Source organism: Ammodytes marinus, assembly GCF_949987685.1.
Source record: "Ammodytes marinus genome assembly, chromosome: 3".
Lineage (NCBI taxonomy): Eukaryota > Metazoa > Chordata > Actinopteri > Uranoscopiformes > Ammodytidae > Ammodytes > Ammodytes marinus.
Window position 1 is genome coordinate 20,272,361 of NC_137232.1, and position 18,109 is coordinate 20,290,469.

General features: G+C 39.6%; 1 protein-coding gene and 1 long non-coding RNA gene across 2 annotated transcripts; both read left to right on the forward strand.

The window, feature by feature from the left end:
• Window positions 1-7,391: 7,391 nt before the first annotated feature.
• On the forward strand, window positions 7,392-12,602 carry LOC307248812. Its single transcript, XR_013844813.1, has 4 exons — window positions 7,392-7,586; window positions 8,722-8,817; window positions 11,046-11,118; window positions 11,219-12,602. It is a non-coding gene; the product is annotated as an uncharacterized lncRNA (long non-coding RNA).
• A 312-nt stretch (window positions 12,603-12,914) lies between these two features.
• Window positions 12,915-18,109, forward strand: LOC307248307 (zinc finger CCHC domain-containing protein 12-like). Its single transcript, XM_080024708.1, has 2 exons — window positions 12,915-13,381; window positions 13,686-18,109. The coding sequence occupies exon 2, from the start codon at window positions 14,688-14,690 to the stop codon at window positions 16,428-16,430; it is 1,743 nt and encodes a 580-aa protein (XP_079880834.1). The 5' UTR covers window positions 12,915-13,381; window positions 13,686-14,687; the 3' UTR covers window positions 16,431-18,109.

Genomic DNA, 18,109 nt, shown 5'->3' on the forward strand with positions numbered 1-18,109 from the left:
GAGAACCTTTGTGTTGGACCACAAGCGCTGGCCAGCACCTATGAAGCAATGCATCGACAACATCCTCAATAAATATCACGGACAAAAGGACATGCTAAAGCTTGTGTACCAGGATTATGCCACCCTGGTTCACAACTCAGCCAAAGATCCAAATAGCTTGCTCCACCCAACAACAAAGCTACATATAGCACAGTATGTAAAGCACCTGAGCAAGCTATTGAACACTAGCTCATCTTTGAACACTACACCAGAACGGCTTCAAGACAGTATGCGCTGACAGAGGGGAGTCAGACTACCAGTGTGCCAGTTGTCACAATGCCTGTTGAAGTCACAAAACCACCTTCACCCGTTCAGACCGTAGAACCCATCACACAGGAGTCCCTTGAAAAAATGGTTCAAGGCATATTGGCAGTACAACAGCAGCAGCAACAGCCACACACAAAAAAAACAAAAACCATAACCTGTCTTGCCTGTGGCCAGCCAAAGTCGAGGTATGTAAATGATGGTTCATCAGTTCATTTTTTTTACCAGCAAGGACCTGTCAGATACTTCTACTGCTCCACCATAGTTTTCAAAAAATACGGTGCTGAAGGTCTGACAGACCCTGGGATGGCATTCAGGGATTTTGCTGGGACAGAGTTCTTCCAGCGGGAACTGGATGCCACAAAAAAAAAGGTGGAGAAGAAGAGGAAAAGAACCGACACTGAGCCGACAGGTCGCAAGTGCCGGTTCTGTCAGCTGGAACTAAAGCAGGGCCCCAGCAGTCCACATGTCCACACAGGCTTCCCTGGACTTGCTGGGAAATACATATACTGCCCTGCCAAAGTACTGTCCATCTACGAAACACAGGACATGCAGATGGAGATGACCTGGAAAGACTTCTGCCAGTCTCCATTTTATGAAATGGAAAAGAAGAGATGGGAGGTTGAAAAGAGAAAATAAGGGGGTATGTACATATCTTTTGTCCATTTTAATTTACTGTTAAAGGCCCTGGCAACCCAAATCCACTAACACCTTGTAACTATGTTATTTGGGGGGTAAAATCAGTGCTAATATGTATATGAACATGTCCTAATGTATACTTGTTATATCTTGTCTTTTTTTGACCTTCAATAGACCCCGTCATATCACTCCAAGATATGCCGAAGTACCTGGTGTTAGATGACTGCCTGCTGGACTTGTTCAAGATCTGCCCAGTTTGTTCTAGTTCCTGTGTCAACAAATCACACACAAGAGGCACTTTCCTGTCTGTGGACCAGAGATGCACACGCTGCGAATACACCAGGCAGTGGAACAGCCAACCACATATTGGCAGTGCACCTGCAGGGAACATCCATTTAGCTGCTGCAGTTTATTTCACAGGGTCCTTCATGGTCCAGACCAATAAGGTATTAGAAACATTAAAGTTTCAGTAAGAAATGTATAAAAATGACAGCTGTCAGTGAGGTTATTGATCAATTTCTATAATGTTTTACCAGATTCTTTCAGCGCTGTGTTTGAAGACCATTTCCAGAACAACATTCACGAAACACATTCGGTCCTTCATTCAACCTGCCATCATCCACAAATGGAAAGCGGACCAGGCAAGCCTTCTTCTGGACCTCCAGCAGAAGGAGAAGGTTTGTTTGGGAGGCGACATGAGAGCTGACAGCCCTGGGCATTGTGCTAAGTTTGGCTCGTACTCCATGATGGAACTTGACAGCGACCGAATTGTAGACATTCAGCTGATTCAGGTAAACATTTTCATATATAACACTACAATTAGAAAATAACTTAAATTGGAAAATATTTCAAATATTACTAAATGTTGAGATAATGAAAGCTCCCTTTTTCTCCTGTAATATAAAGAGCAATGAAGTAGGAGGCAGTGTTCGGATGGAGAAGGAGACTTCGCAATCTGGCTTTCCTTGATGCATCTGGTGTGAGGATCGCATCACTTGTAACTGACAGACACCCACAAGTTCAGAAGTACTTGAGGGAGCAGAGACCAGACATCACACACTACTATGACGTATGGCATGTTGCATGTTGCAAAAGGTACCATAACAACCAATGAGGCATTGTAATTCATGCATTTCTATTTATTTATTATAATATCCATAATTTAATATTAAATTCATCCTGCAGCGATTAACAAGAAAGTAGAGGGGATCGCCAAGGAGAAGGGATGTGAGAAGCTAAAGAAGTGGCAAGCAAGCATCAAGAGGGGAGGAGACTGTGGCTAAGCGGACATCCCTGCTCAACCACATCCAGAATGTCCATGTTCATGAAGATCCGCTCTTCCCTGCCTGCCTGCATGGACCTTCAGAAGACACCCTGAAGTGGCTGAAGCCAGGTATGCACTGAATCCCAATTTTACTCCAGGAATTAAATAGTTAGCACATGCTTGCATTTAATGTATTTCTATGGAGATTTTCTATTTATCCTTTATTTGTATGTCCTAAAAATGTAGGTACCAAGCCTTTTTACAGGCTAGAGAAAGCACTGGAGAGCAAGCGCCTTCTCAAAGACATCGCCAAGCTCAGCCCACTGTACCAGACCTCCAACCTGGAAGTCTTCCACAGTGTCATCCTTAGGTTTGCACCGAAAAATGTTGCTTTTTCATACCTTGGAATGATGTGCAGGTAAATAGTAATTAATATACAAATGTTATACTGTCTTATCATCTGTGTGTGCTACTCTGAATAAAATGCTTTTACTTTAGGCTTTACCTGACATTTCATTTCAACGAGAACGCTGGACGTTGCCAGGCCAAGACTGCTAAAGGAGAACTCCGCTATACAAAGTTCACTTCCCCAACAGGGTCATCAGTGACCCTGCTCCCATTGTTGAAGAACTCAATTCAGTCGCCCAGAGGGGATCTGAAACCAACATACTCACCATCAGCATCAGGATACTCACGTTGGATTCGGAGCACTACACAGGAAGGTATGACCACCCGATTCCTTCTTCCCAAGTAACCCCAGCACCAGCTGACGAACTGCCTATAGGCCAGATAACGGGCTCGCCTGTAGTACATGTAGTGTGTAACTAGACAATACTTTTTTTCTGTTTTACAGACGGACAAAACAAAGGCTTCACAATGGACTACAACTCCAATGGACTACAACTCATCTGCCCCGTCTAAATAGGTAACTCATTCATGGTTGAATGTGACATAAGCTGCTCACCATCAAATACAGCAAGAATATATGTATTGTATTGTTTGACTTATGTCTCTGCTCTTTCTTGTTCATTCTCTATTTCGTGATAGCCTGCCTGTGTAGCTGCATATGAAGTCCATCTCTCGTTTGACAACAGCTAGCCCGACTCTCAAACTGCCTGTAGGTCTGGTAACAGGCTTGACTGTAATTAACAATGCGATATAGTGTTTTGTTGTGTAACTTATCTCCTCCCTCTCTCTTCCTCCCTCTATCAAAAGGCTGCCAATGGACCACAACTCGGCTGTCAGGCTGTGCCAACTATCCACGTCTTGCCTCTGCATGCTGCATATGAATTCCAACCTCTACAATCTAAGATACGTAACTCATTCAAGGTTAAATGTGACATAAGGTGCTCATAATCAAATACAAAAAATATAGGTATTGTATTATTGGACTAACATGTCTATGCTCTGCTCTTTCTATTTCTATTTCGCCATAGCCTTGCCCGTGAAGCTGCACATGAAGTTCATCTCTAAAAAGATAAGTAGCTTATCCATTTGACAACAGCTAGCAAGGCCTGTGTGTAAATCATTATAAAAGTTATAACCCATTTTCTCTCCTTCTGCTTTTGTCTTGCAGTCATCATCCGGATGAAGGACACAGAGTTATTGTTACAGTGACCTGCGCAAAGACCTTATGACCTTATTACTTCAAACTGTTTGATTAAAGTCTCATTGTTTTCATTCAAGGCTGTGTCCATGTCTATGTATGCATTATAAAAGCACTATTCAATGTATTTTTCAAGTTATAGAAGAGGGCACAACGAATGAATGCTGAATCAATTTATTTAGAGTATCATATTAGGTTATTTAATACTTACGCTGCTCTCTCTCGAACAGGCAGGGTTCCATAGAATGTACATTTTTAAATATTGTAAATAAAATAACAATCTGTTTTATATTTATACTATGTTTCTTAAATATTAAGTTGTGATGCTGTGGAGATTATTAATAATAAATTATTAAGATTTAACCCTGTCCTTGTGTGATTTATGTGAATAATTTTTTGTGATCATTGAATGTATTGGAAAAAGTAGCTGCAATTTAGATATGTTGTATACTCTTAGTATGAAAGGTATGTAATATAATTGGTTAATAGCCATAATAAATATGTCACATAATGCTTTAGTATTTTTTTCCACACTGCATTTGAGTTAAATGTTTTGCTTTTTGTTTTTTGTTTTTTTATTTATTCATCTATTACTATTTAAAGGTGCAGTGTGTAATATGACATCATCAAGAAAGTTCTACAAAGTTCTAGAATGCAGCGCTCCCTGGGTAACCCCAACCCTTTTGAATAATAACAGAAGCTACAGTGGCCTTCAAGGACAAGAACAATTCTAAATTTTAAACAATGCACCTGATGACATTCCAACTATATGGCACTTTCAAGATGGCGGCACTAGGCCTTGGTCCAAAATATGCAGAAGTATGGACATATATGAGACCCTTTCTAAGGGGAAAAAAATATGTTTTCAGGTATTATGCAGTAAATTAAATGTACTTATGGATATTATAATTACTTTCTACAAAATCTGCTAGGAAATAAAACCCAAAATTCTACACACTGCAGGTTTAAACTTGTTTTTTTATTGCTTGCATGTTCGAAATAAAGATAATCAATAATTCTTCTAAACTCCTGAATTTATTGCCAATATAAAGTGTAGGAAACATTAGCACACACCTCTCTGTCTGTAACTTAAATATAATGATAGCCATAATAGAAGAAGTGAGATTAACATTTCTTGTTTCAAAACCACCTCTTTACCTTTGTCCGTTCCGGGGTTTGAACCGGCTCCAGATATTTATCTTAACTACTTAAGGGAAACTTTGAGGGATTAAGGACCATAGTCAGCAGGGGTCGATGCTGCAATTTCATTGGCTGTCGGGCTGTGCCAGCCATCGCACCCGTGGATTCTTTAACTAAAACTCCCTAAACCATAGACATTATGGGCCGGTTTCACAGACAAGGTTTAAGCCTAGTCCGAGACTAAAATGCCTGTTGAGCTGGATTAATTGAAAACTACTTGCACAGACTCAGTTTAAAATAGTCCTAGATTAAAGATATTCTGGATTAAACAAAGCCAATTGCAAGACAGATGACTAGAGCTACTCTAGGTCTAAATTTGATCTTAAATTAATCCTCCAAGGAGGCAGGTTTAACTTCAGTTTAGTGGTGTTTGTGAGAGAGCATGGACTATTTGGAATATCTAACTAACTCCCACTGCAGAGGCCAGCCAGAAGAGTGCTTGTGGATAGGTCTTATCCAAAACATTTATTTGATGAATTTACATTTCGAGACCGCTTTAAATATGGAAAATGCAATGGAAATAACAACTTTGCCTGAGCTTACTAGATGGATGCATTTAAATTGAAGATGTATTCAGCACAATACAATGAGTGTCTAAAACAATTGTGTTTTCAAATGTGGTTGTTGTGATTTAAAATACTGACACACATGAATAACAAAATGACAAAAAATACAACATGAACACCTTTGATTTTCTACGTATATCTTCACTGTGATTAGTAATCACAATTGTCTCAGTACTGTATCTTGTTTGAATCATAGCTCTCTCTTCCAACTTCATGTCATACAGTTTACGCTCTCTGGACTTTCTTTCCACCTCTGTCCCCAGAACCCATACTGAGTTTGGGAAGAGGGCTTTCATGTACTCTGCTCCCACCGCCTGGAACACTATTCAAAAAACACTCAAATTGCAGGAACTCATCACTAAGAATGATTTTTAAAACTTTTCTCATTGCCTCAAAATTGTTCTTCTTCTTCGCCTTCTGGAATGTATTTGTCTCTGTTTTCTCATGTCTGTGCTTTCTTCTTATGTTTGTCTTATATTTCATTCATTCTAACTGCTGCCATTTTCTGCCAGGCCTTTCTCGGAAAAGAGGTCATTTGACCTCAAGCAATTTTGCCTGGTAAAATAAAGGTTAAATAATGTCCAATTCCACCTGTAGAATTTTAATTTTCATGCCTTCAGATATTGCATTTTCTGTCCATGGAATTCTCTGGCTAACTTTCATGCAACGTCATCTTTTTTGTCCTTTGTTGAAAGGTTGTGGCAAGCTCTTCTTTAAGGCGAGATTCGGGTTTTTCCACAGAGTCTATCAGTGCAGATATCATTAAATATAATGTCAAAATTATAAATGAGAAAGATGTGAAATACCGATAATAATGAAGATAACCTGAAGTTGGTGTATTGTTCTCTTAGTAACATTTTCATTAATTTAATTTGTTGCAAATTGCGGCCCAACTATTTATTTGCTCAGTCCCATCTGTATGGCTTTTAGATTCAATAACCGGATGGTTTCAAACTATTCTTTTTTAAGAGATTTTTTTTAAATTCATTAAAGTTTATTGATGGGATTTTTTTAGCCTCTGCCCTTGTTTTTTCTCACAAGCATTGGTGTTTCAGCTCCACTCCGGGTTTTTATGATCACCGTTGGAACGGCAGCACGTGCTCATGGGCAGTTGTTCACAATCAGGCTTACTTACTTTACTCCAGGACTTCATAGTCTCAGAAAAACTAAGCCAAACTTAAGCCATATCCATGACAGTGACTTAGGCCCTGTTTCCACCTGGCATTAATATGTGATTTTTAGGATCCGATCGCGCTAACTACAGGTGGAAACACGCTCAATGCGCATTGAATGCGCATTGAAATGATCCACATTCGGAGGTGGTTTGAGACCACTTATCCACATACCCATTAACAGTGGAAACGCGTATGCGCATCTCATACACATTAGGCCCCGCCCACTCAACTGCGGCGAGTGACTGGGCGGAAACGCGTACTCATTCACGCGACAATTTACGTCATAAAAGCGCACCGTTGCAGGTAAACAGACAACAGAAAACATTGAAGATGGAGTGTATAAGCGGAAATGATGTACGAGCTGATTTCCATACAGCGCGGGGAATTCGAATCCGGATCGCAAACGCGCATAGAAGACGCATTGTTAAGGCCAGGTGTGAACAAGCATATTACATTTACATATAACGATCGGATTCCTCAGAACCACATATTAATGCCAGGTGGAAACAGGGCCTTAAACGTCCCAGTTTAACTAGTCCACATTAAGGCCTACTCCTGGCTTAATCTAGGCCCTGTCTGTGAAACCGGCCCTATAATGTCTATGCCCTAAACCGTTTCCCATTCATTCCCTATGGTAGTGCTAAACCACTGTAATAATGTAATATATTTCCGGCCACTGATGGGATTTGGGAGGCGCTGTTTTCCCCGCTCTCTCCCTAAACTGTTACAGTTCATTCTCTATAGTTGTTTAGGCGGAGGAGGAGCTCTACTTCCGCCTTCTCTCTCATCACTACCGTGTGGATTTCGCTGTTTGCGGACTTTACTGATAAAAGGTAAGTTATCTACATTTTAAAGTAATACTTCGGTGAATTAAACAATGGAGGATGTACGAATGTGTAGTGATATTTTCATTCGGCAATGTCAGACTTTGTCCCGTGTACGTGAACGAGATAACAGTTGCTTGGTGGAGATGTAATAGTAAACAAAACCGCGACTTTTAGCCACAGAAAGTTTGCCTTAACACACTGACTAACCTTATTGACGTTTACTGAGGTTAATGAATGTTTAAATATACCGGTAAAAGTTAGAAACGCCGGGTGTTTCTTTACACAAACTGTCAAAAATAGCGGAAGATAGCAGAGACTAGACAGTGAATGAATGCAAGTGTGCTTCATTTGTACCGTGTGCTGTCGTCCTGTTTACATTTTAGTGTGTGTTAACTGCTTACATAGCCTGGAAATCCAGACCCTGATATCTTGAATTTGCCAGCGCCTAGTGGCAGGTCTGGGAATGCCAGGCTACTGCTTACAGTCATCAGATGGTGAACAAAGCTTAAAACGCAGGTCTTCACTTCCTCCCCATTTTGAATGGCTATATCATTCATGTTTAGCCAAAGTAGCAAACAACTCTGTGAGGGGTTTCATGCTGCCTACAATGCAGACCTACCTGTCATGCATGTTTTATTTTACTACACCATTTACGTTTTTATAATATGTTTAGGCAATGTTGAGAGGTAAATAAATGAAGATATTGTGCTGGAAATTAACTCCAAATTAAAGATGATAATCTCAACACAAGTTTTTAAAGAAAATTACAATAGTACTTTGATATCTGAGATGCCCAAAAGGTTAAGACAATGTACACATAGGCCTACAGAAGGTATTACTTAAGTCATGGGGAGAAAGAAAGGCAGACCTGTAATTAAGATCTAGGCAAATACAGTGATAATATGCAGACAGTAAAAGTGCTGGGGACCTTCCTAATTTTTTTTATTTATACATAATAATGCCTGTAACATATTATAAAGCTAAATCATTTTCTTCATCACAGGAAAATAGCAACAACATGTTTTCTTCCCCAGGAGAATCAGTGTTGCTAAATATAAATGACTGATAAGATAAAGCATATTCAGTTTAAAATTTGTCTTTGTCTTATTGTTCTTCCCTCCCTCTGCACACTCTCTGCCAGCTGTGAAGACCACTGTCCCTCTTCCTCAGGAGCTGGTGTTTCTATTGCTGGAAACAGAAGCTCCCCTGTCCACACAGACGGTCATCACAGCTCCAGGTGTGTGATATTAACCTGTAATCACATTTTAAAATGGTTGATATACTGTCTTTATAATGATAAAGCTTTATTGCAGACACATGGCCATATAACACATCATACAGTTTACATAGTATACAAAAGGAAATACAGAAATTCATAAAAATTGCATATTGGCCTTTAGGATAAACAGGATATTGCACCAATGCCGTCTAAACCTTATAGCAGCTTTTTAGAGGGGACACATAAAACATTGGGCCAGTTTCACAGACATGGATTAAGCCTAGTCCTGGACTAAATGCAGTTTTGAATGGAGATTGTCCATTGAAAGTGCAATTTAGTCCAGAACTAGGCTTAATCCATGTCTGTGAAACCGGCCCATTGTATGCTACCTTGAGCCTCTGCGTATTCTTTTTTTTACAGTTAGACCACAACTGAGCAGTACAGTCATATGAAAAAGTTTGGGAGCCCCTCTCAGCCGGCATTATAATTGACTCTGCTTTCACAAAAAAAATATAAAAGTGGTATGTCTTTAATTTACCAGGAACAGCTAAGTACTGGGATGTTTTCCAAACAAAGATTTTTTGAAAAGCAGTATTTGGTTGTATGAAATAAAATAAAATGTGAAAAATTGGCTGTGCAAAAATATGGGTACCCTTGTGGTTTTGTTGATTTTAATGCCTGTAACAGTATGTAAAACTGATGAATTTAAACACAAAGTTGGTTGGATTATGTTGTTAAGCCTTGAACCTCATAGAAATGTCTGTTTAATCATGAGAACATTTATTTTAGGTGCCTAAATGCAAGTTGCACTTCTCTTTGACTCTCTGCTGAAGTGAGACAGAATGGGATCATCAAAACAGCTCCCAAAAGATCTGAAAAACAAAGATTGTTCATTGTCATGGTTTAGGGGAAGGCTACAAGAAGCTTTCCCAAAGGTTTCAATTGTCAATTTCGACTGTAGGGAACGTTGTCAGGAAATGGAAGGACACAGGCACAGTGGCAGTTAAACCCAGGCATGGCAGACCAAGAAAAAAACAAGAGCGGCATAGGTGGAGGATTGTGAGAATGGTTGCACACAACCCACAGATCACCTCCAAAGACCTGCAAGAACATCTGGCTGCAGATTGTGTATCTGTACATCGTTCAACAATTCAGCGCAATTTGCACCAAAACATCTGCTTTTTATAAAGACCAAATAACTTAATTTTTGTCTCATCAGTCCAAAGCATTTTCTTCCAATATGAATCTGGCTTGTCTAAATGAGCTTTTGCATACTCCATGCAACTGTATCTGTGGCGTGGGCGCAGAAAGGGCTTCCTTCTCATCACCTGGCCATACAGATGTTTTGGTGCAAATTGCACTGATTTGTTGAACCATGTACAGATACACAATCTGCAGCCAGATGTTCTTGCAGGTCTTTGGAGGTGATCTTTGGGTTGTGTGCAACCATTCTCACAATCCGCCGCATATGCCGCTCTTGTACTTTTCTTGGTCTGCTAGACCTGGGTTTAACTGCAACTGTGCCTGTGTCCTTCCATTCCCTGACAACGTTCCTTACAGTAGAAATTGACAATTGAAACCTTTGGGAAAGCTTCTTGTAGCCTTCCCCTAAACCATGACAATGAATAATCTTTGTTTTTAAGATCTTTTGGGAGCTGTTTTGATGATCGCATTCTGTCTCACTTCTGCAGAGAGTCAAAGAGAAGTGCAACTTGCATTTAGGCACCTAAAATACATTTTCTCATGATTAAACAGACATTTCTATGAGGTTCAAGGCTTAACAACATAATCCAACCAACTTTGTGTTTAAATTCATCAGTTTTACATGCTGTTACAGGCATTAAAATCAACAAAACCACAAGGGTACCCATATTTTTGCACAGCCAGTTTTTCACATTTTATTTTATTTCATACAACCAAATACTGCTTTTCAAAAAATCTTTGTTTGGAAAACATCCCAGTACTTAGCTGTTCCTGGTAAATTAAAGACATACCACTTTTATATTTTTTTTGTGAAAGCAGAGTCAATTATAATGCCGGCTGAGAGGGGTTCCCAAACTTTTTCATATGATTGTATATAACGGTGTGGTGTAGGTTCTAAACAGAGACCACTTCACAGAGTCAGAGCACATAGAAAACATCCTTATACGCATGTTAGCTTGAGAATAAACTGTGTAAAGTGTCAATTAACATTTTTGCTGTATGTTCTTGTTAAACATAATGAAATGTTTAATATTTCTTTACAGAACATCTGTTCTACTGAGCCGTCTGCATTTGGTGAGAGCGGAGGTTCAGTGGTTGCTGCAAAGAGAGCTCAAAGTAAGTATTAACATGTTACTGATTTGGTTGCCAAAGACATGATATGAAGTCACATACAAATTCTTAAACATTTGCTGTGTCTTGCCGCCTTCTGTCCTAGCCGTCCCCCTACTCCACTTCCTTCCCGTGGCTGTGATGTCAGTCTGTGCTGCTCACAACAGAAGTCATCTGGATTAGGGGTGGGAAAAAAAATCGATTTTCCGATTAATATCGATTCTCTCTCGGACGATTCTGAATCGATTCAGAAAAGTTAATAATCGATTTTTTTAATTTTTATTTTTTTTTATAATTTTTTTTTTTTTATAATTTTTTATTTTTTTTTAAATACTAATACTAATACTTCATGCGCCATTGCGCATGCACACCACACATGTGCGAGTTGTTTCCAAAGTGGCTTGAAAATGTCTGAGAGCAGCAAACCCATGACCTGCACCGGCTTTATCTCTGTTTACGTTTTTGTATGAGAGCTGAATTCCAAGACATACTTTTTGTACAATGTGTTGAAATGACATAGAAAATAATAGATAATAGAATAGAAATCCTATAGAAACATGATTTACAAGATTAGAAATAAAATAAAACTGAATCGGTTTAGTTTTTACATACTTCCATATTGTGTTGAAATGCAAGCTGCATTGATTATTGCACTGTTCATAGAAAGTCATATTTGTGACAAGAAAAGCTTTTTCTCTAATACAATATTAGAGAAGGCAATTCATCTGTTGATTGTCTTTAATGATCATCACAAAAGTAGGAAGTGATTAGCAAACTCTGAGTAGCAAACTCAGATGTGCATATAAATATATTTTTGAAATTCACACATGGGTATGTACATAAAAAATGTTTTGCATTGAAAATCGATTTTGAATCGAATCGTTGACCTCTGAATCGGAATCGAATCGAATCGTGAGGTGCCAAGAGATTCCCACCCCTAATCTGGATGAAGACTCCACTGGAATACCTGGCTCTCTGGATGGCTGCAACCCCATGAAGATGTCCTGCATTACAAACCCTTTGCACTTTCTTTTTTCTATTCTACATACTGCAGCTGACCATAAAGAGTACATAGTTGGCATGCAGTATGCTACTATTGGGAAGTACTTATACTTTTAAATGTTGTTGTAACATAGTGCCTTGGACTTGACTGTTGCTTGTGTATCACTCGAATTGCTGGTTGTTTTCTCTGGGAGGCTCAGTCCATGTGATGTCACTTCCGCTGTGTAGATTGATTGTGGGTCAGAATCTCCATAAAGCTGCTGGTTTGCACACTGAGAATTGCTACAGGTTGTAGTAGGACATCTGGGTATTTTTCGGCATGCTGCATCTGACATCATGTATTGGGACAAGCTAAATCTTTACACAGAAGATCTTATATTTGAAAATAGTCTTTTTGAATGTAATGAATCATTACTCCTGTCAGTGTCAGGCTCCTTTATTTCAACCTGATGTGGATTATTTATTTTATAGCCCATTAATAATGTAGCACCGAGTATTTCATATAATGTGTGAAAGGATTTGATAGAGTTGATTTATAGTATTGTTGTTGTGTGACTCTTTGTTTGTTGAAATCCAGTTGTCATTGTTGTGAAGATGTTTTAATAAACAACTAATTTGATCCATTTATGTCTGTGTCAAGTAAATAGTGTTTATTGATCATTAAATATATTGGGTTTGAAAAAATTGTTGCATTTTAAACATGTTACACATAGAATCAAATGTTTTTAATATTATTGGTTGATAGTGTAACCCAGGTTAACTGACCTAAACAAATAAAAGGTTAAACACAATAATAACTGTATTGTGGAAATCTAATATAGCATGTTGTATTAAGTTAAATACAATTTAAAAACTAAAAACATGACTATAATGTAAAAAACCTTTATTGTTGTTATATTGTACTTTTGTAATAATATAATTGGTGTAATACTCCTTTAGCTAGTGCAGCCGAGAACAACCAATCAGAACGGTGTAGCGTCACTAGTGAGTGAGTGAGCGAGCGAGCGGAAGAGAGAGAACGAGAGTCAGTTTGCTACGGAAAAATACTAGCGACACAGAGACAGAAAACGGAGTAAAAGAGGAGAAAATTAGAGTTAAAAGAGAATAGATAAAAGCGAAAGCAAAGCAAGGTTTTAAGAGCATTTAGCCTCACTTTTGACTTTCTTTTTGGAGTGTTTTATATTACTTTTTTATCGTTCTTTTGGAGGATTTTGTTACTTTTTTTTCTATGCCACGGGACTCTTGTTGTTATTCGTTGGAGGACTCGGTGAGTTTAACCGTGTAAAATGATATACCAGTGTGTTAATGAATTCTGTACTTGTTAGCTAAACAATGGGAATATAATTCTTTTCATTTGTAGAGGCTACTGAGTGTTTTAGTTTACAGTAAGCAACACGAGGCTAAGCATGGTCAAGTTAAATGAAAGTTAACGGCGCCGCCATTTTAGGTGCGGTCCGCCGTGGTTTACAGAGTAAATTGTATTGAATATGTATGTTTTACACAGTTCTTAATTTCGGTATAATGCATGTGAACTAAAGGATTTTTTTTTTATATTGCCTGTTATAATACAGGCCGGGTTTTTTATGAGGAGGAGATCGTTTGGTGGAACTGAACCGAAGAAAGAAGATGGCGAGCTACCTTTAGCAAGATATCATATTACAAGCTGCAGCACTTCCCGCTGCAGGACTGACACTACTGTTTCTTGGATAAAGAAAGGACACTGAGTTTGGTAGGACAAAATAACTTCCAAAAGTGGCTGTAACATGCAGTGAAGCTTCAACTCAAGGAAAGGATTTAACAAAAGGACTGATTAGATAGTGTTCGAAACTCAAGTGTATTGATCCCAGATAATACTGGTGTAGTTCTTTCTTTTTTACTTGATGCACTGAGCTGTGCTTTATTTTATTTTTTTGCATTTATTTTTGTTTATTGGGTTTACTATTGTGCAATGTGGGTATTTGGTATTTAAATTTTTAAATACAAAATAGTACTAAAATATCAACTGAGCACCAATAAGATAAAATCACATTTTAAATTGAGTAACAAAAATTAGGAAACAAAGAACAAAAAGAGACAATAGTCAACCAAATAGCAACTTAAAGGTGCAAGTTGGAAATATTTTATTTAGGTCTAAATCAGCCGAAGTGAAACCAATAAGGGGGAATACTTTTCTTTTTTTTGACATATTTGATTTATTCTATTTTTTTATGGTTATGCCGAAATGTGTATTTTTTCATATGAATGATGAATGGATTTAATATTTTTTCTTGCTACATAAATGAACTGAAGTTCAAACTTACCTCTCAGTCTTGGTGTGTCATTACTACTCAACAGTCACATACTGCTCCGTAGAACCTAGAATCTAGCCCTAGTTACTTGTAAGGATTTACAGTGCTACAAATGTGGCGAGCTAGCCAGGAGGCTAATTAGCTTAGCATAAAGGAGCCATAGAAATATTTGAAAACCGTTATAGACTACTTTAACCAAAGTAGATATCTTAGAGGCACCCAAGACTGATAAAATAGGTTAAAAACTGTAGCTTTGGAAAACAAATTACATCGAACAGAGAAAAAATGGAACTTTGTAATAGATATGACCTTAGAGGTCCAAATTGCCTCTTTGTAACTGGTATTGATGATTCATACACAGTAAACGAAATCACAGATGTCTTTAAAGTTAATGGAGACATTGCAAAGGCCGTTAAAATCCCAGACGAGCCAGAGCAACCTGCAGGAAGAGCTCTCATAGAGTTTCTTTCAGATAGGGCAATCTCGAGACTAAACCCTGCCGCTGTTGGTAACTTACCAAGCCCTAGAGACCCTAATGTGACATGGCATGTTAGGACCATTCGACAAATATGTCAGGACGAGCTTGGTAGGGAGTTAGCACAAAGATACTTAAGCGAACTGCAAGCTTTGCATGGCCACAGTAAAGCAGGCTTTTTCAACCTACTTCAGGGTGAGCTACAAACCCTCCAGTCTAACACAAGTCCTGCCCAGACAAATGAAGCATATTCACCTCAAAGGCGGCAAAGCCCTAACCCTTTCACTGAACCCCAGACCAATGATAGTCAGTATGGAACCATGGGTTCTACACATAACCCAACGTGTATGACTGACGATTCAGTCCAAGATAACAATCAACATGAACATTCAGGGAGACGTCCAGCTAGTATCTCACCTGACGTCCCTCCCTCAATCAGATCCATTAACCCACCACTCATTGATGAGAACATGTTTAACCCTCCGCACATTCAAAAAGTAGTGGTTGAACACATAATGCGCAGTGAGCCAAAGCCACCCAGCTACAGTCAGAGCAGAATACGAACATTCTCCGGCAAGTCTCCTAAACCAAATGGTGAAGTCGATTACGAAGCCTGGCGTACACAAGTTGAGCTTCTCCTTTGTGACACATCAGTCTCTGAAAACCAAAAGTTAAGGAGGATATTGGAGAGTCTACTTAGCCCTGCTACTGACATCGTTAAGCCCCTTGGCACTGGTTCACCCCTCCGTTTATATCTTGATCAGCTTGAAGCTGCTTTTGGAGTGGTAGAAGATGGCGAGGAGCTTTTTGCCACCTTCTTGAGCTCCAATCAGAACACTGGTGAAAAACCCTCTATGTTTTTGAACAGGCTTAACGTTTCTCTCACCAAGGCCATTCTTAGAGGTGGAGTCGACTCCAAAGATTCAAACAAACATCTACTTCGACAGTTCTGCAGAGGTTGCTGGGACCAAAGCTTGATCGTAAGTCTTCAGCTTGAACATCAAAAGAGTAGCCCACCATCCTTTTCTGAGTTGCTCCTTCTGCTCAGGGCAGAGGAAGATCGACGCTCTGCAAAACTTGAAAGAATGAAAAAACACTTAGGGAATGCAAAAGCTGTTTCACACATGCACTCAGTCTTTGACGTGCCAAGCTATGATCCTGATCCAGATGTTGCTTTTCCAAAGAAACAAGACAACACACAAAAGTTAGAGAAAGAGGTTGCTGAGCTAAGAATACAAGTAGCATCACTGTTACAGAAAGATAAATGTGAATCAAGAAAAACTGACACCAACAGCAGCCCCACTAGAGACAAAAGCTATGCAAAGGGTGAATGTCTTATTGCAAGCCCAGTAAACCCCCACCCAGTCGCAAAGTCTTCTAGCTATCCAAAGCCATGGTTCTGCTTCAAATGTGGCCAGGACGGTCACATTGCAGTTCACTGTGATAACGAACCAAACCCGGCTCTTGTCCGCAAAAAGAACTCTGAACTCAGAGTCAAACGTGAAAAGTATCAATCAAAACAGGAAGCTCCCCAGCAGGCTTTAAACTTTTAGCAGCTCCTGCTGTGGGACAACTGGGAGCTGATAACAAAGATTTGACGAGTCCCATGATAATGACACATAACTCGCGTAAGAAACCCAGACTCCTAAGATCAGACAGCAAAGCCAACTCTAACTTACCTGATGGTCTTATTGGTCCGCGTTATGTTGCAACAGTTTTAATCGAAGGTGTACAGTGTGAGTCCATCTTAGACACAGGGTCACAAGTCACGACCATCTCTGAAACATTTCATGCCTCATATCTGTCTTCCTTGCCCATACAACCCATTCAGAGTCTGCTTGAAATTGAAGGCGCTGGAGGGCAAACTGTACCTTACCTCGGCTATGTTGAAGTCAGCTTGACTTTTCCTGATACTGTCACTGGAACCAAAGAAGAGTTGAGAGCCTTAGCCCTGATTGTTCCTGAATGCCTCTTTAACAGTCAAACACCTGTGTTGGTTGGCACAAATGTTCTAATACAGCTATACAAGCATGCTGTAGAGCACAAAGGACCCAAGTTCTTAAAGAGGTCAGACAACTATGCACTACTCCTCCAGCATGTAGGCGACAGCAACAGGAGTGAAAGCAAACCTTGTCGTGTTAGATTGCATGGGAAAAGCCCTGTCTCCATCCCTCCCAAACAGAGAGTTCAGATCTTCGGGGATGTTCGAGTAGGCAAGACAAATCCCAACACCTCTTTTGTCCTTGAGCCACCTGAGTCTTCCTCACTGCCTGGTGGTTTAATGCTTGAATGTGCACTTTTGAACATTTCGTGCAAAGCTGCCAGCAAGATTCCTGTCTTCATCAGAAACATGACAGACCATAATGTCACCTTGCCGCCAAGGCATGTTATCGGCGAAATCTCAGCCGCAGCTTGTATCATGCCCCTTAACTCTGATCAACCTTCTTCCCCTCGTTGTGAGCCTACAACTGAGAAAGTCAATGAGAAACTACATTTTGACCTTGAGAACCCACTTATTGGGCATGAATGGAAAACACGCATCACAGATAAGTTAAACTCCATCATAGATGTGTTTGCTACTGATGAAATGTCTAATGGTCACACTAATGCAGTTAAGCACCATATCAGACTAAGCGATGAAACCCCTTTCAAAGAAAGACCCAGACCTATACACCCAAGTGACAGAGAAGCTGTCAAACAACACTTGAGAGAGCTTTTTGAAGCTGGTATAATCAGAGAATCTGAAAGTCCTTTTGCTTCTCCGATTGTCTTAGTCAAGAAGAAGAATGGAAAGATAAGACTCTGTGTTGACTACAGAAAACTAAATACACGTACCATTAAAGACGCTTATGCTCTACCTAACATCGAGGAGACATTCTCAGCGCTAAGTGGTGCAAAATGGTTCTCTGTGATGGACCTCAAATCTGGTTACTACCAGGTTGAAATGGCAGAAGAAGACAAGTACAAGACTGCTTTCATATGTCCCCTAGGCTTCTGGGAGTTCAACAGAATGCCCCAAGGCATAACAAATGCGCCCTCTACTTTTCAACGCCTAATGGAAAAGTGCGTTGGGGACTTACACATGAACGAAGTGCTTGTGTTCTTGGATGATCTTATCGTCTTCTCTGAGACTCTTGAAGAGCATGAGGGCCGGCTCATGAGAGTGTTGCAGCGCCTCAAAGACTATGGTCTCAAGTTATCGCCTGAGAAATGTCACTTTTTCAAGTCCTCA